Source organism: Centruroides sculpturatus, unplaced genomic scaffold (genome assembly GCF_000671375.1).
Source record: "Centruroides sculpturatus isolate CEXI.00-Female unplaced genomic scaffold, Cexi_2.0 scaffold1726, whole genome shotgun sequence".
NCBI classification, from domain to species: Eukaryota; Metazoa; Arthropoda; class Arachnida; order Scorpiones; family Buthidae; genus Centruroides; species Centruroides sculpturatus.
In genome coordinates this window covers 45,509-71,762 of record NW_019386245.1, presented here as the reverse complement: position 1 = coordinate 71,762, position 26,254 = coordinate 45,509, and the positions used below count along the sequence as shown (strand labels likewise).

Genomic DNA, 26,254 nt, shown 5'->3' with positions numbered 1-26,254 from the left:
CATATACTTGGCAAGATTCCGAGTTACCCCCAAAATAATTTGAAAATTAAGTAAACAGGTTGAGTAATAGTTCCTATCCGTTACGGTTCTTTCCCTAAAGGAGTAAAGATTAGACATAACCAGAGAGATCGCGGTGTTTACGTTTAGTGCGAGGTCATTCTCGCTCCACTGGAAACGCTAAACGTGTAAATAATCGGGGAAAATACTACCGTCATCGACGTAACGACGTTAAAAAACAAGAGTATAATAAATGATAAATAACAGAAAAAAAATTCGTCATGGCCACCGGTATTATTGAGACAAAAAGACACTGTTTTTTAGTTAGTTACTTGGATATATAATAAGTAAAAAATACGTCAAACCGGGAACATATTTAATACACGCACGTCAAGCTCCAGGTAATAATCTTTACGTTAGTACAGCGATTTCGTCTTCATTTCTTATTCTAAATGAAAGAAGACAAAGTTTAGTAAATGAAATAAACTTTTATTTTAAGAAATTGGAACAGAAACAATAATATTAGATACATGAAATATGTACAGAAATTTTGAAAGACATCTACATAAAGGACCAAACTCGACAGCATCTCGGATACCCAGCCTTTTATCCCGGTTTTCCCCTTTTCGTTCGGGGGGGGTACGATCCTCCTATTGGAAAATGGAGGCGGATGGATCCTTTCTCGTCTTTGCTCCTTTAAAATTCCATTTATTTTTTTTTAAGAACTAAAAAAATTGTTTTAACAATTTTTCTTTTGTTTTTAGGTTTAAAAGATTTGAATCTAAAATATATCAAATTGTTTTTTAGTCGTCGACGAAATATATTGCAGAAGTAAAATACATATGTATATCTCGATTACGTAGCAAATCGACGAGAATGATATCCACGGGATGTATATAGCCAATCCGAGCCTTAAAGGCAGCAAATTCTTTTATGTAAATCCGCACTTCTCCTAAAAAATGACTATATCAGAACATTTCATACGATCGTGGAAAAAATCAAGACAATTTCCTTACATAATAACCAGACTACAAGACTTTGGATGGGATACTATTTACTGACATACTCGATGACGAAGCCTACTCATATAAAGCATCATACAAGCACAAATGTTAAACAGCCTGTACTTTCTACAGAATCATACAAGAAGCTGAAAATTATTTTGTATATACTCTCCTTTAAAGTCCGTCAGGCATTATTTTATTTTATTTTTATCCGGAGCATTAATAAGATCGACAGGGTATAGTTTATTTTATTATTATTTTTTTTTCTTTTTTTACACCTGGGTGGGAAAAATAAAGTTGGCCAAACACATTTTTGTGCACGCATCGGTCAGACCGACGGTTTAGAAACTGGCAACATATGGGAAAGTGGAACTGTGCTACTAATAATTAGCTAAAAATTTATAATCTGTCGGAGTGCGCTTATTTTTAAATACAATTATTATTATTATTATTNACTATTAAGGACACCCAGGGAGAGGGCAAGACTTCTTCGAGACCCTTTATCGGAACGGTTCTCCTATTGTCATCAGCATCTTCACCATCCGTGAACTTTTCGTTATTATCGTGTAACTGTTGTTACCCATCGCACGGGGCAATGGGCATTAACAATAAAACGATGACATAATTAAAAACTTATCGTCTCGAAGCTAAGCAAAGGAGTTTTTCTTAGCAAAGTTCCGCCTGTCAGATCATTAGTCACGTGGCTAAAAGGCAAAACATTATTATTATTATTTTTTTTTTTAAAGAACTTGCCATCAATAAATTTCTTTGATTTGACGTTTCTATAACGATATCTTGTTTTAAGCGCTCATCCAATCATGAGGAAAGTTCCGCCTGTCAGATCATTAGTCACGTGGCTAAAAGGCAAAATATTATTTTTTTTTTTAAAGACATTTCGACTAAAACGATCACATGTTTACAACACTATGGGCAATTAAGAGTATTTTTAGAAAATACTAGTTGAACGGAGCTGTTCTTATGTATAATAAGAAATCTCTGCAAAATAAAATGAAAAATAATCTTTACAACTGAAATAAATAAATTTGAGAGCAGCACATCACATATGCTATTGCTCATTTGGCAAGTATCCAATGGCCCATCCTGAGAATTTTAATTACCCCATCCCCTTTTTAGACTTGGTAAAGGTTATACAATTTTTGTTCTAAGAGGAATCGCATCGGAACGAAAACGAGTTCTGTTTTTGTTTTATTTTGTATATATATATATACTGTATATATATATATATATATATATATATATTTTTTTTTTTCACCACGATATGTCCGGGCCATTGGTGAAGAGGTTGGAATTACACGAAAATGATTTTAAAAAATCTAAATCGCTATGGGATGAAAGGGGGGTTTAAACGGAAGGAACCGGGCGTTGATTTTTGAAGCACAGATCAAATACTGTATATGTGTTATGTACGTGAAGTGTGGCCGGGTTATATTGCAGAAGGGAATAGGATCCCGATTGCGATCACGAACACATAATTTTGAGACCCACCGAAATACATCAGAAGAGTGCCCATTATTTTCGCGTGATTTAAAAATGGAATGGTTTCTTCAAATCCATCGAAATGCCCAAATCGGATGGCAGGGTGGTGGCAGTCCACAAAACTATTTTCTTATATATTTTTTTAAATCCCCCTTTTATACTGGTGTGCATGCACTGTCCTTTGCAATGTTCTCAAAGAATACTGGCAGTATTAAATGGACATGGTAGTTTCACCGAGAGTGAGCCGTTTGGTGCTGATGGAAACTCCTCCGTCGCTCGTCACGCTCTGGATGCTACTATGGTCATCCGTATCACTTTGGTTACTGTTGTAGCCGATGATATCCACTTCATCTGTTGAAAAATAAATAAACGTTAATTTCAACCACAATAGAAATGTTTTTCGAAAAGAAACACTCATTCTATTGGATTAAGTAACGACAATAAATTAGATAAAGAAAATAACAATATGGAAGAAAAAATAATGACGTGAAGTGATTATCGTTCAAAGACTATTGTTCGGATTTCCGGGAAACGTATTTTAAACCTGGTTATAATTACACGACATGCATATCTGTGTAATATCTGTTAATACTGCGTACACGTAGAAGTTGAAATTTAACTGTTTTAACTGACGCGGAATTTTCGCTAAATTTAAATGCATATTGTTATCTTTCAATACTTTTCAGAATTATCGTAAATTAATTCTCCTTAATTTCCAAATTAAAATAGAAATTAATCAGTTCTAAGAGAAATTAGAAATGTAGAAACTGCAACTTTTGATTCTGTAAACATTTCTCAGGAAATATATATATAGGTTATATATTTTCTGTACAATTCTATTCATAAGAAATTAAGAAGATTAATTTACGATAATTTTTGAAACTGTTTTAAATTATTGGGAAATAAGAACTAATTAACTATTCCCATGAAAAAAAAATTCGATATGAACCATGTTTCCTTTGATAATTGTTGCGTGGAAAGAATGATAAATTCAGTTTTCCAACGAATGAAGTATTATTTTCATCTAATAATCAGGATATTCGTTCTTCGTTTAATATTTTCCAAATCTTAATGCTCAAGTTACAAATTGTTCTAAAGAGAGAGAGAAGTGGAAAATTCCAAATAACAATATATTGCTTGTATTATTTATATTCGGGATGATCCACATTCAAGGATTATATATTATATTTTGTTTTTATCATTATTAATAAAAATAAAGCATTTTTAAAATACAGATATAGAATTACTTATATGTATTCTGCACAAATGAAAAAGCTAATGGCTCCACAAGATCATATTTACATTTAGAACACTACATTTATAATTTTCTATTACTATATATCACTTTAAGAAAAAACTCTTCTTAGTTAAAAGGTCGGTAGTCTTCTATACCCCTGCCCACCAGGAGGTCAACGAAAACACGAAACTACTTTCGAGATAGTTGTTATCTAATAGATCTTGACCCATCGTTTTTCGCCTGAGACTAACCCGTTATTTCCATCTAGTTTTCCCATTGTTAAACGTCGTCCTTGAACTCTACTTGTCATCGTTATTTAGAGAGGAGAACATCCCTGCCGAAAAAAAAAAACCGGCACAGGCAGTGCATAGTCTATCCAGCTGCTATCGTTTATTTATGAGAAACACTTAATCTTTCGACTAACCAAAAATATAATGTCACATATTTTGACACAGAAGGGGGTTTCGAAAGTTACAATGGTTGAGGAATTTATGTGAAGCGTGTTACAGGATTTAATTTCCTTCGCCCTTTATTCCATTCAATGAAATTGTCTTCTGTGTCCCCAAACTTTCACACGCTTAAGTAGTAGGTCTACGAGTGACAATAGCGAATGGAAAATTGGTTCAAGGTCTGGCTGACTTATAATTAATACGCAAAAAGTACATTTCCGTCTGGGAACGTGGCTAGTTTGATATAAAGTACAAAGTGAAGAAAAGGGGTGGTCGTACCTGTTTCGGATAATGAGGATGAGTTTGTGGAAATGGAGGTTGACGAACTGCATTCGCTAATGCTTCGTCTTTTGTGCGAATTGAATGGCATTCCCAACTGGTCCAGCCTCCTTCGTAAGTACCTTTGCTCCCTTAGCAATTGATCTTTTTGGAGTTGATGCTTTCTCTCTTTATCCTCCAGATTCTGTTATAAAAACAAAATTTTAAAATATGGAAAAAAAGAAACAATCATAAATAAAATTTCCAAAGAAAAATCTCACTTTAATAAAAGTTTTGGCTTTAGTGAGAAGACCTAACGTCGTATGACGATTTGACTCTGGACCCAGGGGGACCATCTCCTTCAGTTTCTCCAGGCAATTACGCAAGTGAGCACGCCTGAAATGTAAACACATTGTAATTACGAGAATTTATAGGTTAATCCTAAACATAAACGCGATGCTAACATTAGAAGATGAAGAAAAACAAAAAAGGAAAAATACATATGAGTGATGGTACCAGTAGTGAATTGACAACACGGAAACGTCAACACTCAACAGATCGATTGCATTCTTCTTCCGGCGTACAGGCGCCAGAATTACCAGATTGTTACCAAAGTCGATGCGGTAAAATGACGAAAAATACGGCCGAGAGGTCAACGTTATTGGAGGTGAACGACCGTGAAAACAACAGAGTAGAAGTTGGCGTTAAACCACACCTACTTTTCCGGGAATCGACACTGTTTACGAAGCGCAATTATTCGCTAATTTTTCAATGTAAATAACACTTGTCGTTTCTAAAAATTAGTTAGAAAGCACCTGTTACCATTTCTTAAATGTTAATGAAAAATGTCGACGTCGACAGTTGCTTCTCCTCTATCAAATCAGAAAGTAAACTGACTGAATTAATCGAGTATAGTGACACTGCCTCGTATTGTCTATGTAAAGTACAGTACGTATATAAGCTTAAAAATTACAGTTTACTTGCACAATTATAAATTCATTGAACTGTAGAATCCGTTCACTACGGATTCTGTCGTGAGTGAACACGTGTAAATAAACTACGAAAAATGATAAGGATAAGTAATCAATGCTTTCAATAAAAGGATATTATTGCTTAAGAAAGAGGCATGCTTAATTATTCTAATGAAAGATTCAGATGCGATAGATTTTAAAATTTATATCGGTTTTGAATATCGTAATTATTATTACATCGATTTTATAATTAAAACTAAATTCTTGTAAATCGTTAAGGCACGCACAAAGAAACGCGATGTAATTTAAATACTAGAATTTTCATTTAACGATCTGTTGTAAATGATTTAAAAATGAAATATATACTGCTTAACAGTTCCGTTTAATTAATTTGTCATTAAAATGGCCAGCGATTTGAAACGAGATGTAGAACGAAATATTTCATCTTTTACAGATTTTCAGGACATATTTCTTATCTTAAACAAACGATGAAGGTTCTACAGATATAATGATTAACAATTAAAAAGTACACGTATGTATATATAATCTACTAGCGGTAATTATTAATAATGTATTATATATCCTTGTAATTTGCTTTATTATTTGTGAACCGAATTATAATCTTTCATCTTAACAATAATGTGGTTATTTTTTAGTTTAGTAATAGGAATATTATAGATTTTGAATAAGGAAATTTATATTTGTTATAAAATTTATACATTTATATTGTTTCTTCTTAAGTCATTTCTGTTTTTAGGGAGAGAAAAAAATATCGAAACATGAAAGAATCCAATAAATATAAATGGAAAGGAAGTGGAGAAATAGATATAATTTCTTTATAAATTATTAATCATTTTGATAGATTAAACAATGTTTACGGATATAATAACATCATTCGCATGTATAAAACTGATATATTTGTATTATTTATAAAGAACCCTCTTATAGAATTATTCTAACGCACCTCCCTATTGAAAATAGATTAAAAAATAAATAACAGATTTAAAAGGTATTCAGATTAATGGTTTAAACAAAGTATAAAAGAACTCATTCACTCAAAATTATATCATTTTCTCAAACGAATAAGCAATCGATAAAATGTAAATCCCCTGAATAGATGAAACGTCTTGTAATACAAATATTTAACTTTCTATAAATGAAATTCGATAAGTGCATGTATACCGGTAATATGTTTTCAATCTTCATTAAATAAAATATATTCACAAATTGAATACTTAACTGCTTTATTTTAAGAGCGTTCTTAGTTTCACGTCAGATCAACAGTTTGCATATAATAAAATATTTTATTAAAAGACAGGATATTAATTAAATTTAAGGTTAAATAGATTAAGCAGCCGTCAAAAATGTTTGCAATTACTACAGTCAATACAAGGAAAAGCCAAATTACTACTCTTTTATTAACCTATTTATTTTATAAAATTATATTTAATGATATAGAATGTATTTATTCACAGAACTAATTTTTTCAAAAATTTTTCACTGGTTGTATGTTGAATTCAAATATTTATTCTATGGAAAACCGTTGTATGTAATTACAGTACAGTGTTGACTGTCGGAAAAAAAAATTAGAATTGTGATATAAATGTACAGCAAGATCTGTAAATTATCTCCGTTATGTGGTTTCAAATATCTTCAGAGGATCCCACAGTTATCAGTGTGTGCAGAATAAGAATCATGATGTCATGCAATCCTGGGACTTACAAACTCTTACCTCAGCAGAGAACACGTGGTGCAAAGGTAGTGTCCAGATTTTAAAATCTAACAGATATTTCTTTGCCACTTCTATATGATAGACCATTGAAGCGGCAAAGAAACGTTATCTCATGGACTTGACAAGATTTAGGTTTTATCCGATTACGGCAACGTAACACATGAATGATCTGCCTAGGGGGAATGCTTCCCGGGAGGGCTTTTATAGGAAACTGACCCCAATTTAGGTGTTACTAACCCGATAAAAACTCCACGTGACCAGCCGTTGGTGAGGCTCGAACCCACGACCAATGTTCATTAGTTTTATTCACTCGGCTACTTGTGGGCGGATACGACAAGATACTTAAAAGAACACGCTGAGTTCTACAGTGCCCTACAATCAGCAGAATTATAGGCAGTTCTTAGTACTGCAGAAAGTTTAGAAAATAAATACTACTATTTGCGTTTAAAGTAAAATACTGTTTTTTTTTTTTATTCTTGAAATATAATAAATAATACACTAAAACCGTTTTTTTTTTTTCAGTAATGTCCTCATTTCTCAAAAACATTGCTTTATGAAATTTTCAATCCAGAGCATATCAAAACGTTTCAGACAGTTTATCTCAATGTGTGCTATGAAAGGTAGAAACAAGAAAAGATTCATATAAAAAGCAAATTTACTTTCTTTTAAATTTTCCCGTGATGTTATAAGGAAAACATTGTTTGATATACTGTATAACATTACGAGTTTTTCTTTCTAAGCCATTTTTTATGTTAAAATCACTTCAATGTTATCTCAATAATTCAATGTTTATTTGGTAATGATGTATGATGTGTAAGCGGAAATCAGTTTTTTTTTTTTTTTTTTTTTTTCGAGACAGCAAAGTTGCAGATACAACGTTTTCCCGAGCAAGAGCTCAACAACTGATCTGCAAAAGGAGTGTTTATCATTCTACAAGACGACTATCAATTTTTCCAAATATTTCGCGGTTTGTATATTAAAAACAGTGTTTAGCAGAACGTAATGCTTATATTTTTAGATTTTAAATATTTTTATGATAAAATTTTTAATGAAGCTTGCTTTTTCACTAAATAAATGTCGAAGAATAACTTCCAATTGGAAAAAAATTAATTTAATTATCACAATCTAAATATGTAATTTCAATCAACAAATAACACCTTCAAAAATTTCTCAAGACTTACTACTACTTAAGAAATCACATATTAAAATTATTTTGCAATAAATAACCTATATAAGGCCTACTTTCTTCTTCATGTTTAATGTGATATTTAAACATCAAATTGCAATAAAATCCACGTTTAATGGTTCCTCTTATGAGTACTGTATGTTGTCAGATGTCCCGGTTTTCCGGGATTGTTCCGGAATTTTTCCGACTGCCATCTAGCAACAGGAAGACTTCTAAAAACTGTTCTTACAATTAGATATCTTTTTATTTTTTACATCTTAAACGATTTCTGCCAATGACAGAAATGCATTAAAAAAAACACACCTTGAATATCCTGGAATTGAAGTGTCTAAGTATCTTTTGGGAAGAACTCATTTTGTACCAGATTTTATTCTCATCTGGCCATCCTACTTGCAAGTCAGAACCAGCCATAATGGATAAAATTAGCAAGTTTATCTCGATACTCGAATGGTAAGAAATGGCACAATTTCAACGTCATATTTTTTCCTAATGTTAACTATAAGAAACTGTATCATTCACAACCAAATATCAAACGGTAATCTTCCAACGAATCAAATATCGCAAAAAAAACAGATCGAATATTTAAACTCGGCACCCTCGAAAACAGCTTAAATCATATTTTGTGCTGCCCGGTAACCTTATATTATGTAATTTTTCTATTCGAATGCCACCATACCGCTGGTCCGATAGAAAAAAAAAGTAGCTGTTGCGGAACGGGGTTGAAGTAATTCGACCAAAAGTAGGCGTTGATCTCCTCCCGGAAGAGAAGATGGTCAAAGACTACTAATTAATACTAATCTACTATTAATATTTGAAAAGTGATCCGTGTTAGACAGGTTGTGATGGCCCCGCATGTGATCGAAGTAGCTAACCTTAACGTCCTAAAGTCTTCATATAGTAACTTGTTTACATTTAAAAAATCTTGTCAAAATGCGAGAATAACTGCTTTTATGTTCTACAAAGTGTTTATATTTTGGCAACATACTGTATAAACTACGTGGGAAGTATATTCTCGTAAATATCGCATTTATAGAAAAACTATTTGGTTGTAATTTGAAAAAATTGTGGACGTATAAAATTCCCACTGTCGGCTGTCTATCTGTGTCTGTTGTCCGTCCTTAATCTCGAGAAAGGAGTTAGATGAAAGTCGAGACCAGATGTGGAAAGCTTAGGGACAGGAGGCCTAGATTAACTAGGCCTATATACGAACTTTTGGTTTGGAACGATGTCATGTTACTTCGATTCCAAATTTTTCCCCGGAGTTAATAGATGACAGACACGATTCTATTGCTAACAAGAAACGTATGATGTACAGTACCGGAGCAAGACTACCACTGAAAGAATTGAGAACATTGTGACGATGTTACAATAAATAATCGCTCGTTAGAATTAGTTTGGCTTATTTGGTTACGGTTGCCGATGGGGATGCATCCGGGGAGATTTATAGGAAACTGGTCCCTATTTAGGTGTTACTAACTTGAGGAAAATCCGAAAAACTTCATCCGATCTTCGTTGGCCATGCCCGAACCCACGACGAACTAATTACCAGAGTTCGGTGGTTTTATCCACTCGGCTACTGGAGGGCACTTATTAGAATTAAAGTCGTTAGATGTGGAAAATTACTTAGAGACTTTTAACAGGGTAATACTTTCGATTCCACGCAGGCAAGTGGTATTTTGTGCTAAATCATTGTCGAATAATTAAATGAATACAATATACATTTTTAAAAATTATATTTAGTTTATTATTTTGTTAATTTTTTGTCAATAGATGGTGCTACATATAGACGTAAATAATCAAATCGAATGTAAATAGAAATTAATTGATTTACAAAAATTCAATAGATATTTTGGGGGTGGGATGTAAGTCATGATGTAAGTTAGAAGTATTTGAATGTAACTACCGAATTTCATAGCAATTGGTAGAACGGCCTAGGAGTGTATAGTAAACAAACAAACATTCTCATTTATATGTATAGATAAAGATAAACTCAAAATGGTATTGGTTAAAATATATTTGTAAATGCTGGCTACAGTAAAAACTAAAAAGTATATTTCCGTGTAAATAAAATTCACAAATCTTATTGTGCTTTGTAATTAGTTGTGAAAACTGTTACATCACTAACGTTTTCAGTCCACACCTGGATCTTCCTCGATAGAACTTCCTAAAGAATCGAATCTTCCCAGTTTCGAATACATTGTAGTCTTATATGCATTCCAAATATGAACCGAAAATGTTAGTGAGGGAACAGTTTTCACAACTAATTGCAAAGCAAAAAAGGTTGGTGAGTTTTTATTTATTGTGATTAACGCTTTGTTCTTCGAAGATTACTATATATTTCCGTGAAAATTTTAGTAAACAGTCTTGCTGCAACAATACAATAATAGCGTAAAAATGATATTTTTCAATGGTTCTACCAATGATAAATTATGGAACAAAATACGTAAACGATATTATTTGGTTCAATAATACTTCATTTCTTGAAAAATTGCACAGTAGCCTCATTTGGTATCTACCTCTTTCTTTGGACTTAATTACTGAAAATTAAGAACCAAATCCAACCTGATAAGTGTTAACAGTGTCTCAACAGCTTTTAATTATTAATCTATTAGACAAAACATTTCCATAGTTTTAGCCAATCTCTAATGTTGTGCAGAATCTACTTATTCATTTATTTTTATTTTAGTTTATTCATACTTCATCTCACTATCACACTTTATGATATACAATAAAATATAATGATTTAGATAGAGATTATTGTATTTCTTTAAAATATAAACATAACATAACAATGAACCTGATACAACCTTTATTTACTTTTAAACAGAACTATATTAATGAATTATAATATGATTACTCAAAGTTTTAGTTTAAATCCTTTTTGTAATTACATAAAATCACTTGAATCTAACTGATATAACTATTGAAAATGTAAGTACAGTACTATTTAGTTAATTTTAATTTTTTTTTCACTTTTGCTGAAAGTATTTACATGATTACAATCAATCTCATATTGTATACAGGAAAAAAAATGTGATATAGTATGTTTTAAACAAAGATAATTTAATATAAAAACAAATTAATTCAGTAGCTTTTATTTAAAAACAACTATTATTCAATTAAATATTTCAGCAAACATACCACATTTGTTTATTGTTATTATTTATAAATTAAAAGATCCTGTCTTTGACTAGAAAAATGAAAGGAAATACTTGCATAAAAATTTAAAGTAATTAACAGTATACATGTTATATTTTTATTAAAAAAATAGTGTTGTACTAAATAGCTTTGTAAACAATATACAAAGTTGGTAAAAAAAAAATATGTGGTTTTTTTTTTTAATCAGAAAAGACTGAATACCAACATTGCAATTAGAGTTTAGTCAAATAACAGGTTATAGTAGTGATTCAACTTAAATACCTATATTTACCCTCATGAGCTGAAAAAAACCCTCCTAAAAAACTGACAATCAATAGAATTCTGGTTTAATGCAATGATATTAAATGAAATGATACATCTAGCTTCTTATTATATATATTTAAATATATGAAATCATAGCACTTAATAGCTATTTATACACATATTGAATTATAAAAACTATTTTAAAATATAATAAAAAACTATAATAATTCAATAAAAGTATTTAAGTCTCTATACATACTGTAGAAGAGAACTTCTGTACAATTGTAGCTTAAGTTTTGTAATTAATTGTAAAAAGACAACTTTGTTAAAAAATATGTCAAATGACTAGAGCATTCATACATTGGGATAAGTTTTAATAGTTCCATTAATGCAAATGTATACATTTGCATTCACATTTAATGAAACTTTTAAACACATACACACAGTAAACCCTACTAACTCTGACCCTGACATCTTCAATTTTGCATAACTGGATAAATTTTTTCAAAAACTTGAAAACTAAAATTTCTGGACAATAGAAAAATTATAACTAATGAATGGTTTCTATATTCAGAAGTCTTGGTAATACTGTGCATTATATTACTGTAATTTCTTTACATCATATTTTGGTACTTCACCTTTTGAGCACCATTCACTTGATTGTTGATTGGTTTTGATGAAACAACTGTTGAAACATTTGAAATCTCTTGTTTTTGATAGACTATTGTCACCAAAGGTTTTTTGCAACATTCTCAACATTTTTGTTGCAATGTTGTGTTAAAAAATAAAATTTAATACATGTTCTTTGGTCAATTATACTCAACATTTTGAAAAATCGCTGGTGCAAAAATCATTTGCCTGTTTTCATTTGCAAATAAATTCTTGTAATGACATCAGGGGCAAATTCTCTGGGCTTGCTTAGAATGAGCTTGTATGCTTAAGAGAAAGTTTTGACTGTCAATATACTTTTTATGTGAGAACAAATATGCCAATAATAATTTATTCTAATATGTAAGCTCTTTTATCATTTGTGTTTGCTTTTACATTGACAGCTATCATCTAGCCGTTTTAAGTCAGTGCAATGCTTGCGGAAACTCAATTGCTTGCTAGTGTGGAGGTTTGTCGTGGCAAACAAGTGCGCACACATAATGTCATTCGAAGCATTTAACACGGCCAGATTGTATTGAAAGCTTGCAGTACATAATCAGCATACATGTATTGTATACAGGGCAGATCTACATAGGGACTAATAGGGCTTAAACTCTGGGCCTCCAGTATCAAAGGCCCACAAAAATTGAATTATTACCATAAATTTTTAATACCTTTTCATTATAATATATTTCATGTGTAGATATAATGGGCTTTATAATAGTCCATAGTTTTTTATTCAAATAACCTTCACCAAATAACCTTCCTGCCGATTATTTAGTACTAGAGATAGGCCTACTATTCTTATTATAACTTTCAGCATGCTCAAAAATTTTGGTCAGGGTTTGTCCCTGAATGACATATAGATTGCTACTAGAAGTCAATGAAAGTTGTACCGAATGATGAAAAAAACAGTGCCCTCTTGCACACTCTTGCACGTTTAAATGAACCATTCCTGATAATTTTGATCACAGTAGTATGATTTGATAATAATGCTAGCAGGCTAAATTTGTACTCTTTTCATTCTTATATAACAGATTTTGACAACTAAATTAATAATGTACATTTAAAATGATATTCCTAGTTTGATAGTATAATACAGTCAACTCACATTAATATGAATCATTAAAGAAACAACAGTTAGTTTACTTTATTGAAAATTAGCATTAACGACTTTCGGGGTTATGGTCTTTAAGGCTTAATAGGTGATTGAAATCTCTAAATCAGGGGTGTCCAACCTTTTTGTTTCTCTGGGCCGCATTGGAAGAAGTCAAGGAGTTTTGGGCCACAAGCAGTAGCATAGCATGGGGGGCGGCACTTTTTAGGGGGCAGCAAAATTTCACAATAAATAATAATAATATCTTGTAAGAATTTAAACCATTTTATTTCATATTTTTGTCCACCTACGACTCGGACCAATTGAAATGAGCACGGCAATAATGTTACCATCAATCCGGATAGTCCGCGAATTGACTCACCGTCTGGGGATATCGTGTGCAACCTGTTAACCTTTTTTTTATTTTTGTTTTTTTGTTTTTTTTATCTTTCATTGTATGATTCATTTGTAATCATATACACCTCCAATATCCAATAGGGCTAGGTCACTTGCGTTACTCCTATCCAAGTTTCCCTAGTCGCTAACTGTAACTGATTTAGAACCGGCATGCACTGCAAATTATTGTTTGCATTGCAAAATGATATATGCATGCATCAGGAACTTCTGTTCGAACAAACCTCACCTGCTGTCCGGGTCGGTGATTTTAAAAAGATGGCAACACTAGCATGGAATTTTTCATTACTTATTCTATGACGAAACTGAATTTTAGTCTTTTAAATTGAGATACCTAAATAAGGGGGCGGTGAAATTTTCCTCTGCCCCAGGTGGCTGACACCCACGCTACGCCACTGGCCACAAGTACATATAATATATACTTGTGGTCCAATATACAAGTATATTTAAGGATTAACATGTCTAGATTATAATAATAAGTATTAAAACTTTATCAAGAAAAAGGATATTTTAAAAATTACTTCTACAGACACTTTCAATTTTTACTTNAGGTTGCAACTGCAATATGGGAATGGGCATTATCCTGTTGAGACAGGTCCCCTCAATACTCTTCATGAATGGCAGAACAAAGGCTTCAATCACCATTATGATGTAAATGTTTGCTGTTATGGTATTTGGGCACAGATATAAACATAATATATTTCCAAATTATAGCCCAATTTTTTACAGTAATCGTGGGTATTTATTTACATGGTATTTGGGATAACACTGGTCTAACTCTTGTTTGCTTGCCAACAGATATTCTCTAGGCCTCCTCTTGATCTACATAAATCCATCACTGGTACCAAGGCAAAAATGGCTCCTTATCTGTGAAAACCACAGAATTCCATTCTGCATTCCAATGACACTATTTGTGGGACACCACTGAAGATGCATCTGATGCTGGGTAGCAGTAAGCAGAAAACATGCCACAGGACATCTAGAGCAGAGGCTAATCTCTAGTAGGTGGTTCTGAACAGTTCTTGTGATGATACCAGGTCACTGCTTCTAATTTGCATTTGCTATGATATTTGTACAGTACATGTATGTCTTTGAAACTATTTTCAGTGTAATAAATCATATCGATGAATATTCTGTGTAATTTTTATTCACCTACTATAACACTATCTTAGTGTTGGGATTTCCATTTCCAGCAGTGAATTCTTGTAGCAACTGATGAAGATGTATCAATCTAGATTAAATATGTTTTTGTCATTAAATTGATTTGCTGAAATTAAGAAAGGGAGTTTCTTTTATAATCAATATGTTTTAATAATTACATAGAGTTGATAAAATTTAATTTAGGAGAGAATTTTTTGATGAGTGTATTAGGAAAATGATAAACTACACAATAACTGTTTTTGTACATGTGGCCTGCGGGTTGGACACCCCTGCTCTAAATGATTATTTAGTAAATTAATTCAAAATATTAAGTTAAATAAAATTAAATTTATTTACAAAACAAATTAATGTTCTAAATAATTTTCAAATCAAACAAAATGAGATGTATTTGCCCTTGAAGTGTGGAGTGGTATATCAGAGTGGTTAAACATCATCATCTTCTTCCTAGTATTGAAGTCCTGCTTCTATGCAGGGTCCAATTTCTTGCATGCCCTTCTATATTTGGTACGGTCCAATGCGTTTTCCAGAATGACATTAATTAACCCTCCTCATGTCATCTTGCAGTCAATCCATCCACCTCATTTTGGGGCGCCCTTGGGGTCGTCATCCAGATGGGCTGAGTTGTAATGCTGTCTTCACTACTGAGTGTTTATCACTATGTATGACATGGCCATACCATCTGAGTCTTGCTTCCCACATCTTTTCAGATATAGGGGCCACTCTCATGATCTTTCGGATGTCTTCATTCAGGATGTGGCTGAGTCGAGTAAAGCCGAGGAACCAGTGAAGCATCTTCATTTCCATGGTATGGAGAATTTGTTCATGGCGGGTGCTTGATGGCCAGCATTCTGACCCGTATAGGGCCACTGGGCGGATGATGGATTTGTAGACTTTCGCCTTCAGCCAGGTCTGCATACAACGGTTACAGTTAGCGCATTACAACATAGTGCATTGCTGCCACTTTAGTCAGGCTGCATTGGCTCGTGCCTTTGCATCAAGGGTGGTTTCACCATCATTGCTGATGAGTGAGTCAAGGTATTTGAACTGAGTGGGCTTCTTAAGGTCTTCTCCCTTAATGTTAATCGACCTGTTGGTCTGGGCCCCACACTCTAGGTATTCTGTCTTCTTGATGTTGAGCCTGAAGCCAACACCAGCAAGGCAGTCATCCCACTGGAGGACTTGGTCCTGTAACTCCTGTCTCGACTCTGCTGCAAGGAGGATGTCATCTGCATAGAGTAGAGTCCACAGGTGTGGGATGTTGAATATTGGCTGTTGTACAGTCCATGCAGAGAATGAAAAGGAGGGGTGAGAGGACTAATCCCTGGTGTACACCAGTTTTAATGCTGAACAGGGGTGAGGTTCTCACTGGACATCTGACCACACTGGTTACATCAGTGTACAGGAGCTGGGTCCATTGAACTTAGGCTTCTCGGACACCATGGTCTCTGAGTGAGCGCCAGATAAAGTCATGTCAAACACGGTCAAATGCTTTCTCCAAGTCCAGGAAGGCTATATGGAGAGTTTTGTTCTTCTCCCGGTATCGTTTGTGAAGTAGTCAGGCAGCATGTATTGCATCAGTTGTTCCACAACCTTTAATGAATCCACATTGGTATGGAGTCAGGTTGACAATCTGGCAAAACAGAGTGTCGAGTATTCGCTCAAATATCTTCATGGCATGGCACAAGAGTCAGATTGGTCAGTAGTTGGCACAGTCTGCCACATCGCCTTTACCCTTCCAAATTGGCACCGTGATGCTAGTTGACCAGATTGGTGGCACTTAGGGTTTCTCATTTCCCGGGAAATTTGCCTCCAGCGGGATTACGGGAAAAATAATTTCTTTTCCCGAGATCCCAGGATGAGATAGTAAAATAGAATTTTATATAGATAAAAAAGATCATACAGGAATATCATAAATTTGAATAATTTAATTTACTTTCTAGTAAGTAACTAAAAGTGTAGGGCCAATCTCACCCATACAGACACGTTAGGCTCAATTAATTTATGTTCTCCTACATTATAAGATGAAAGTAAAATAAAGCGTTTCATTGGGAGTTTTAATGATTACGAAAAAAATACTATTTTATTTCTAAAGATGAAATAAAAAATAAACTAAAGTGCGATGAGTGATACTTACTTACAGCGAGTGCTCCGCTGTTCAATGATGTGCAATCACAATACTTAGATATTACATGAACTAACAAGTAGAGACTTGTAAAACATAGGTAATAATATGCAGCATGAAACCTCAAAATTTCTCTCTTAGGTGAGTCTTCAAGATGCAACTTTTCGTATAACAAATAATAGAAAGAAAACCTGACATGATAAATTATTATTGAAATGCGAGATTTCCTGGGAAAATAAAATTTCTCGGGATTTTTCTCGTAGGAAATAAACGGCGGGGATCCCGTTTTTCTGGGATTAACTCTAGAAACCCTAGTGGGAAAGAAACCCTAGTGGCACTTCTTTGTCTTCAATTATCTTGTTGAAGAGGGCTGCGAGGGCCTCCTCCCCTCGTCCTCCAAGAAGCTTCCATGCTTCAGTGAGTATATCGTCTAGTCCAGGTGCTTTGCTGTTCTTCATTTTCATGAGAGCCTTTCCAACTTCTTGTGGTGATATCAGGGGGACTGGTCCTAGTACTGGGTCTGCTCGGTGGATTGGAGGGTGTAGGAACTCCTCATTACAGATGGCTGAGAAGTGTTCACTCCACCTTTGGGGGATGGCTGACGGGTCATGGAGTATCTGGCCATGGTCATCTTTGATGTTTTTTATGTGGCATATATCTTGGGTTGTACGGTGTTGGGTGCTGGCAAACCAGTAAATCTTATTTGCTCCTTCTGGCGTGTTATACAGACAGTTGTAGTGGGCAGTCTTTCGCTGCTGTAACTGTGCTCTTTGTTGAAGACTTGAGGTTCCGGTATCACTCATAGTCATCTTCAGCACCTGATTACCTCCATCTCTTGAATGCCTTCTTCTTTTCTCCGACAGCTGTTTGCACTTCTTCATTCCACCACCAAATACCTTTGTCGAGGTATCTCCTTTCAGGTTTTGTGTTGTCTAGGATTGTCGAGGCTGTCGTGTGGATGTGTTGAATGAGGCTAGACCAGATGATGGACACTGGTTGTTCAGGATTGTGAAGTTGGCCATACTCAGACCAACTGCTTTCTTGAAGAGAGTTATGTTCAGGTAGGCGGTGCCACTTAATTCATTCAGGTCCAGTCTTTTCAGGTTTTGAGGTGTTGCTGAGCTTGAGCTTAAGGTGAAAATTGATGAGGAGTGGGTGGTACTGAGGTGCAATGTTATCTGATGGAACTACTTTGGCATTGACCATAAATTTTAGGTCCTGTCCTCTGATGAGGCAGTAGTCTATTTGGGTCATCCATCTACCACTGGCATATGTCACTAGGTGGCTGGTTCGCTTTTTGAAAAAAGTGTTGACAATGGCCAAGTCGAAAGCTTCAGTGCACTCCAAGATCCTGTCATCCTCAGCGTTCCAGTCCCCGAATCCATTCCCACCATGCACTCGCTCCTAGTTTCCTCTTGTTGCACCGACGTGGCCATTGAGATCACCACCAATTATCAGGAATTCATCATTACTGACCAACCAGAGGTGTGCCTCGAGGCTTCTCCAAAATTCATCCTTTTCATCTTTCAGGGTGCCTTGTTGTGGGGCATAGCAGGAAATGACTCGGATAGTTAGTTCGCTGGCTTCAATCTTCACGGACATTAGCTGGTGGTCAGAGATGCGCTGGACATCAGTGATGTTATCGCAGAACCACTCACTAATAGCTATGCCAATGCCATTCCGGTATGAGTTTGTAACATTGTACAATAGTTTGAATCCCTCACAGATTTCCCAAGCCTTTGAGCCCTTCCACTTTGTCTCTTAAATGCAGGCAATGTCTATTTGCCGCATTTTGAGTGCAGCTGCCAACTCTCGGCTTTGAGCGGTGAGGGTGCTAATGTTGATGGTGACTACTTGTAGGGGTTGGACTATCTTCTTTAGCCCACCATGTCCAGGGGCAAGTGGCCCTTGCTGACTGTTCACGCCATTTGGGCTTAAACGATGTGCGTCGCCTATGGGGGATGCCCTAACAGTATTTGTTAAATGTTGATTGGGCATTGCATGTTGATACAACTGAAAATACTCCAACTGGCGTGTCACACTGCCTAACACACTGCCTAACTGCCTTTGGGAAGAAGCTCACCGTTAGCTTCTTCCCAAAGGTTGATGTTCCCAGCCGGCACTTCAAGGAAGTGGTGATGGAATTAAACATAACAAAGCTAAAAGAATTTCATGATTTTTTTTTGTTTGAAGATTGTTTGAAAAAGTAGAAAAATTTTTTTTGGCACCAAACAAATAAAAAAGGAGCCAAATTTGGCACAAAATAGATAAACCTGGCATCATTGTATAAAATCCCTGATATTCAAACTAGCATGTTTTTGTATGGGACCGCATCCATTTAAAGGGGTGGGCATTCTCAAACTTTAACACCTATTTTCTGAGTACAGTAGAATGTCACTAAAACCAGATATTTGGATTACTTTACAAGCAGATGTTGAACCCATCTTTGCCTTCTAGAAGAAGAAAACCTATTTTACTCAAAATGGAACATTTATTACAGAACCACTTTTTATTGTTTACATCAAAAAGTGTAAAAAGCAATCATTATTGGAAATAGAGTTATTTCCTGGGGATTGTGAAAGTAATTTATAGTTCAGTTTAATGAATTCTGGTAAAATTTTTGTTTGCTTTATTGCATGAAAATTAACATTGTAACAATGACACTGATAAAGCAAATTTTGCCACTGCCCTGGCAAAATTTGCTTTATTGGTGTTCATTTTAAGATGAGTTGACTGTATTTTATTTTGCTGATACATATAACAACTCATTTTGCTAACAAAATCAAAAATAAAGATGACATCATTACTACTACAACTTGCTTTATTTTTTTAAATTGTACATTACAGAAATCTGCTTTCTATTAATTTAAGTAATATTCATATGCAATTTAAAATATTAGTAATAATAAACTTAAAAACATTGAGATGGGTATTAATAAGTAAAAAAAAACAAATAAATAAACTTCAATTATACAAGTGCTTTCAGTTAAACCATTATAACCTTCTTCGGGTATATTAAAAAAATTAAATGGAACAATGAATATTCTTGCAGAAGTAAAAAACAGATTCCTTTGTAAGAATATTCATTTAAATTTAAATTTTATTCCATTCCATCTACTCATTGCAACATTTTAAGTTTATTATCTATTATATTGTACAGGGCATAAACCTTCACTAACTTACATTAACTAATTTAATATATTGTTAAATTTCTTCAAGTTCAGCAAATCATGGCCAATACTATCAACTATTTGAAAAATAACTGCTTTTTCTGGAAGCCACAGTTTATTAGTACACAGGGAATGTTGTCAGCCTATCTTAACCAACATTAGTTTATACCACATATACAAATGTTCAAAAAATGGAACATCCATTTTATTAACTTATTACACTTAGAACAATACTTTAAATATATTTAATATATTTAAATTGAAATTATTTAAAAATGCTACTTAATAAGGGATAGGTTGGAATAATTAAACAACATTAAGGTGTTAAGAGAACAAATATGTGAAATAACTAAAATGGATATTCCATACATAGAACATAAAGAAATATACTTAAATATAAGGTACATACTGGATAACAAACTAAGAATAAAACACACCTTTAAAATTTTTAAATCCAGAAAATTAATATTAATATTTTATTAATATTTATATTAATAAAATAAAAATGTTTGACTGTTTTTTTATGTTAACTGAGGAAAATCATTAAAAAATGGTTTTATTTTATTAATATTTATTTGCTGGATTTTTAAAGATGTGTTTTATTCTTATAAAGAAATATATATCTCTCACTCGTCTAATTACTTGAGACAATATAACTCCACCTCAATGCATTTCAGTTTGGTTTGATGTACACACTACCATCTAATATTCATTTGGAAGACTTAATACTAGACATTGAGCAAATTACTTATGGGTTGAACAACATCAGAAAAACTTACTGAGGGAAAGCTCCTTCCAAGCACAAGATATGAAAACCAATCATAATGCATAACATTTTTGGAACATACTCCATAACAGGAAGTCATGGTTAAAATGGAATATAGTCCTCCTGAAAACTGACAAAATAAAAGCAGTTGTCTTATTAAAAAGCACCACCTTCATGAACAGATTGAATGAATATATTACTGACACTGAATGCTCTCAAGCCCAACATGACTTTCTGTTTGTTACGACAGAGGGTCAATAAGTTTACTGAAATCTCCCTTAGGCACATCTGTTAAAAATACAACATTCAATTATCCTTTCAATAAAGTAGCACAACTACTTGCTTTTGCCAAAACCTATAAACCTGGCACACAACTAAGCTTGTCATTGAAATGCTCTTTGCACACTTTCTTATTAGAAAAACAGCTTGTCAAATTCATTAACTCTAAATTGACATAACATCCATCCACATAAACAACTCCAAACAACTATTAGAATAGTTACAAACTGCAGCTTTACACCCACATGAAAATTGAATGTTGTCCATCTCAATATCCACTGTAGTCACAGCCACATTAATTAAATGCAGGCATCCACATATACATGCATTCAATTGTAGAGATGTTGGATGACAACCTTCTAGATGGCATTCTACACCAGTTGCATCTGTAGAGTTAGATTAGCATGGTTGTTGCTGGTCATAGATGTGCCTGGTCCATTATTCAATCATGTCCCACACATGCTTTATTAGTGAAAGATTGTAGGGTAACACATTGATATCTGAAAGAGCATATCAGGTTGCAACTGCAATATGGGAATGGGCATTATCCTGTTGAGACAGGTCCCCTCAATACTCTTCATGAATGGCAGAACAAAGGCTTCAATCACCATTATGATGTAAATGTTTGCTGTTATGGTATTTGGGCACAGATATAAACATAATATATTTCCAAATTATAGCCCAATTTTTTACAGTAATCGTGGGTATTTATTTACATGGTATTTGGGATAACACTGGTCTAACTCTTGTTTGCTTGCCAACAGATATTCTCTAGGCCTCCTCTTGATCTACATAAATCCATCACTGGTACCAAGGCAAAAATGGCTCCTTATCTGTGAAAACCACAGAATTCCATTCTGCATTCCAATGACACTATTTGTGGGACACCACTGAAGATGCATCTGATGCTGGGTAGCAGTAAGCAGAAAACATGCCACAGGACATCTAGAGCAGAGGCTAATCTCTAGTAGGTGGTTCTGAACAGTTCTTGTGATGATACCAGGTCACTGCTTCTAATTTGCATTTGCTATGATATTTGTACAGTACATGTATGTCTTTGAAACTATTTTCAGTGTAATAAATCATATCGATGAATATTCTGTGTAATTTTTATTCACCTACTATAACACTATCTTAGTGTTGGGATTTCCATTTCCAGCAGTGAATTCTTGTAGCAACTGATGAAGATGTATCAATCTAGATTAAATATGTTTTTGTCATTAAATTGATTTGCTGAAATTAAGAAAGGGAGTTTCTTTTATAATCAATATGTTTTAATAATTACATAGAGTTGATAAAATTTAATTTAGGAGAGAATTTTTTGATGAGTGTATTAGGAAAATGATAAACTACACAATAACTGTTTTTGTACATGTGGCCTGCGGGTTGGACACCCCTGCTCTAAATGATTATTTAGTAAATTAATTCAAAATATTAAGTTAAATAAAATTAAATTTATTTACAAAACAAATTAATGTTCTAAATAATTTTCAAATCAAACAAAATGAGATGTATTTGCCCTTGAAGTGTGGAGTGGTATATCAGAGTGGTTAAACATCATCATCTTCTTCCTAGTATTGAAGTCCTGCTTCTATGCAGGGTCCAATTTCTTGCATGCCCTTCTATATTTGGTACGGTCCAATGCGTTTTCCAGAATGACATTAATTAACCCTCCTCATGTCATCTTGCAGTCAATCCATCCACCTCATTTTGGGGCGCCCTTGGGGTCGTCATCCAGATGGGCTGAGTTGTAATGCTGTCTTCACTACTGAGTGTTTATCACTATGTATGACATGGCCATACCATCTGAGTCTTGCTTCCCACATCTTTTCAGATATAGGGGCCACTCTCATGATCTTTCGGATGTCTTCATTCAGGATGTGGCTGAGTCGAGTAAAGCCGAGGAACCAGTGAAGCATCTTCATTTCCATGGTATGGAGAATTTGTTCATGGCGGGTGCTTGATGGCCAGCATTCTGACCCGTATAGGGCCACTGGGCGGATGATGGATTTGTAGACTTTCGCCTTCAGCCAGGTCTGCATACAACGGTTACAGTTAGCGCATTACAACATAGTGCATTGCTGCCACTTTAGTCAGGCTGCATTGGCTCGTGCCTTTGCATCAAGGGTGGTTTCACCATCATTGCTGATGAGTGAGTCAAGGTATTTGAACTGAGTGGGCTTCTTAAGGTCTTCTCCCTTAATGTTAATCGACCTGTTGGTCTGGGCCCCACACTCTAGGTATTCTGTCTTCTTGATGTTGAGCCTGAAGCCAACACCAGCAAGGCAGTCATCCCACTGGAGGACTTGGTCCTGTAACTCCTGTCTCGACTCTGCTGCAAGGAGGATGTCATCTGCATAGAGTAGAGTCCACAGGTGTGGGATGTTGAATATTGGCTGTTGTACAGTCCATGCAGAGAATGAAAAGGAGGGGTGAGAGGACTAATCCCTGGTGTACACCAGTTTTAATGCTGAACAGGGGTGAGGTTCTCACTGGACATCTGACCACACTGGTTACATCAGTGTACAGGAGCTGGGTCCATTGAACTTAGGCTTCTCGGACACCATGGTCTCTGAGTGAGCGCCAGATAAAGTCATGTCAAACACGGTCAAATGCTTTCTCCAAGTCCAGGAAGGCTATATGGAGAGTTTTGTTCTTCTCCCGGTATCGTTTGTGAAGTAGTCAGGCAGCATGTATTGCATCAGTTGTTCCACAACCTTTAATGAATCCACATTGGTATGGAGTCAGGTTGACAATCTGGCAAAACAGAGTGTCGAGTATTCGCTCAAATATCTTCATGGCATGGCACAAGAGTCAGATTGGTCAGTAGTTGGCACAGTCTGCCACATCGCCTTTACCCTTCCAAATTGGCACCGTGATGCTAGTTGACCAGATTGGTGGCACTTAGGGTTTCTCATTTCCCGGGAAATTTGCCTCCAGCGGGATTACGGGAAAAATAATTTCTTTTCCCGNATATTTGTACAGTACATGTATGTCTTTGAAACTATTTTCAGTGTAATAAATCATATCGATGAATATTCTGTGTAATTTTTATTCACCTACTATAACACTATCTTAGTGTTGGGATTTCCATTTCCAGCAGTGAATTCTTGTAGCAACTGATGAAGATGTATCAATCTAGATTAAATATGTTTTTGTCATTAAATTGATTTGCTGAAATTAAGAAAGGGAGTTTCTTTTATAATCAATATGTTTTAATAATTACATAGAGTTGATAAAATTTAATTTAGGAGAGAATTTTTTGATGAGTGTATTAGGAAAATGATAAACTACACAATAACTGTTTTTGTACTTAATATACAATGGATAATATATAGTTATTTGAAAATTAATGTGTTTTGTATTCCAGAAATAAATTTTTTTATTTATAAGAATTTTTAGTTTCTTATGGTACAATGTATAAATTTCAGTTTTATAATGAGTACATATAATTATACATACTCATTATGAGTATTTTGACCAGCTGACAAGACTCATCATGTTGACCAGTGTAATTTATAATATAGTCTACTAGTATATCCAGTGCCATAACTAGCTTTTCATGTGCCCCATGCAAGATTTTATTTTTAGCCCTATTTTTTCTGGAAAAAAATATATATATTAAAAAAACAAATGCAACAAGAATGGTTGATTAATTTTTAACTTTAACAAAACACATTATGGAATCAGTCCCAAAGACAAAAAATTTTTAACTTGAAAATGGAACTATAATACTGAACATTTTTGATGTCCCATTCAGGGTCCTCCTTTGTCCTGGGGCCTATGATTGTACATCCACTGCATCTTCATAGTTATGTTACTGATTATATCTGTGAAAACTAGATAAAATTTTCTATTCTCAACATTCTCAAGCAACAGAGAGTATTTAATTCAACAAATAAAACCTAAAAACAAAAACAATTTTCTAAAATTAAATGTTTTGAAAAATATAAAATCATCAATTCAAAAANGCAGTGAATTCTTGTAGCAACTGATGAAGATGTATCAATCTAGATTAAATATGTTTTTGTCATTAAATTGATTTGCTGAAATTAAGAAAGGGAGTTTCTTTTATAATCAATATGTTTTAATAATTACATAGAGTTGATAAAATTTAATTTAGGAGAGAATTTTTTGATGAGTGTATTAGGAAAATGATAAACTACACAATAACTGTTTTTGTACTTAATATACAATGGATAATATATAGTTATTTGAAAATTAATGTGTTTTGTATTCCAGAAATAAATTTTTTTATTTATAAGAATTTTTAGTTTCTTATGGTACAATGTATAAATTTCAGTTTTATAATGAGTACATATAATTATACATACTCATTATGAGTATTTTGACCAGCTGACAAGACTCATCATGTTGACCAGTGTAATTTATAATATAGTCTACTAGTATATCCAGTGCCATAACTAGCTTTTCATGTGCCCCATGCAAGATTTTATTTTTAGCCCTATTTTTTCTGGAAAAAAATATATATATTAAAAAAACAAATGCAACAAGAATGGTTGATTAATTTTTAACTTTAACAAAACACATTATGGAATCAGTCCCAAAGACAAAAAATTTTTAACTTGAAAATGGAACTATAATACTGAACATTTTTGATGTCCCATTCAGGGTCCTCCTTTGTCCTGGGGCCTATGATTGTACATCCACTGCATCTTCATAGTTATGTTACTGATTATATCTGTGAAAACTAGATAAAATTTTCTATTCTCAACATTCTCAAGCAACAGAGAGTATTTAATTCAACAAATAAAACCTAAAAACAAAAACAATTTTCTAAAATTAAATGTTTTGAAAAATATAAAATCATCAATTCAAAAATTATTATTATTATGTATTTAAGT

General features: G+C 33.9%; 1 protein-coding gene across 2 annotated transcripts; it reads right to left on the bottom strand.

Annotated features, from left to right (window-relative positions):
- Positions 1-1,871: 1,871 nt before the first annotated feature.
- LOC111614242 (max-interacting protein 1-like) lies at positions 1,872-25,290 on the bottom strand. Of its 2 annotated transcripts, none has more exons than XM_023355624.1 (4): positions 25,130-25,290; positions 4,724-4,838; positions 4,464-4,647; positions 1,872-2,849 (listed from the first exon to the last, which is right to left on the bottom strand). In XM_023355624.1, coding segments are annotated over exons 1-4 (441 nt in total). In that variant the 5' UTR covers positions 25,132-25,290; the 3' UTR covers positions 1,872-2,709. The 2 variants fall into 2 exon arrangements, with proteins under 2 accessions (XP_023211392.1, XP_023211391.1); XM_023355623.1 differs by lacking the exon at positions 25,130-25,290 and adding an exon at positions 4,907-4,948.
- Between the last annotated feature and the right edge of the window lie 964 nt (positions 25,291-26,254).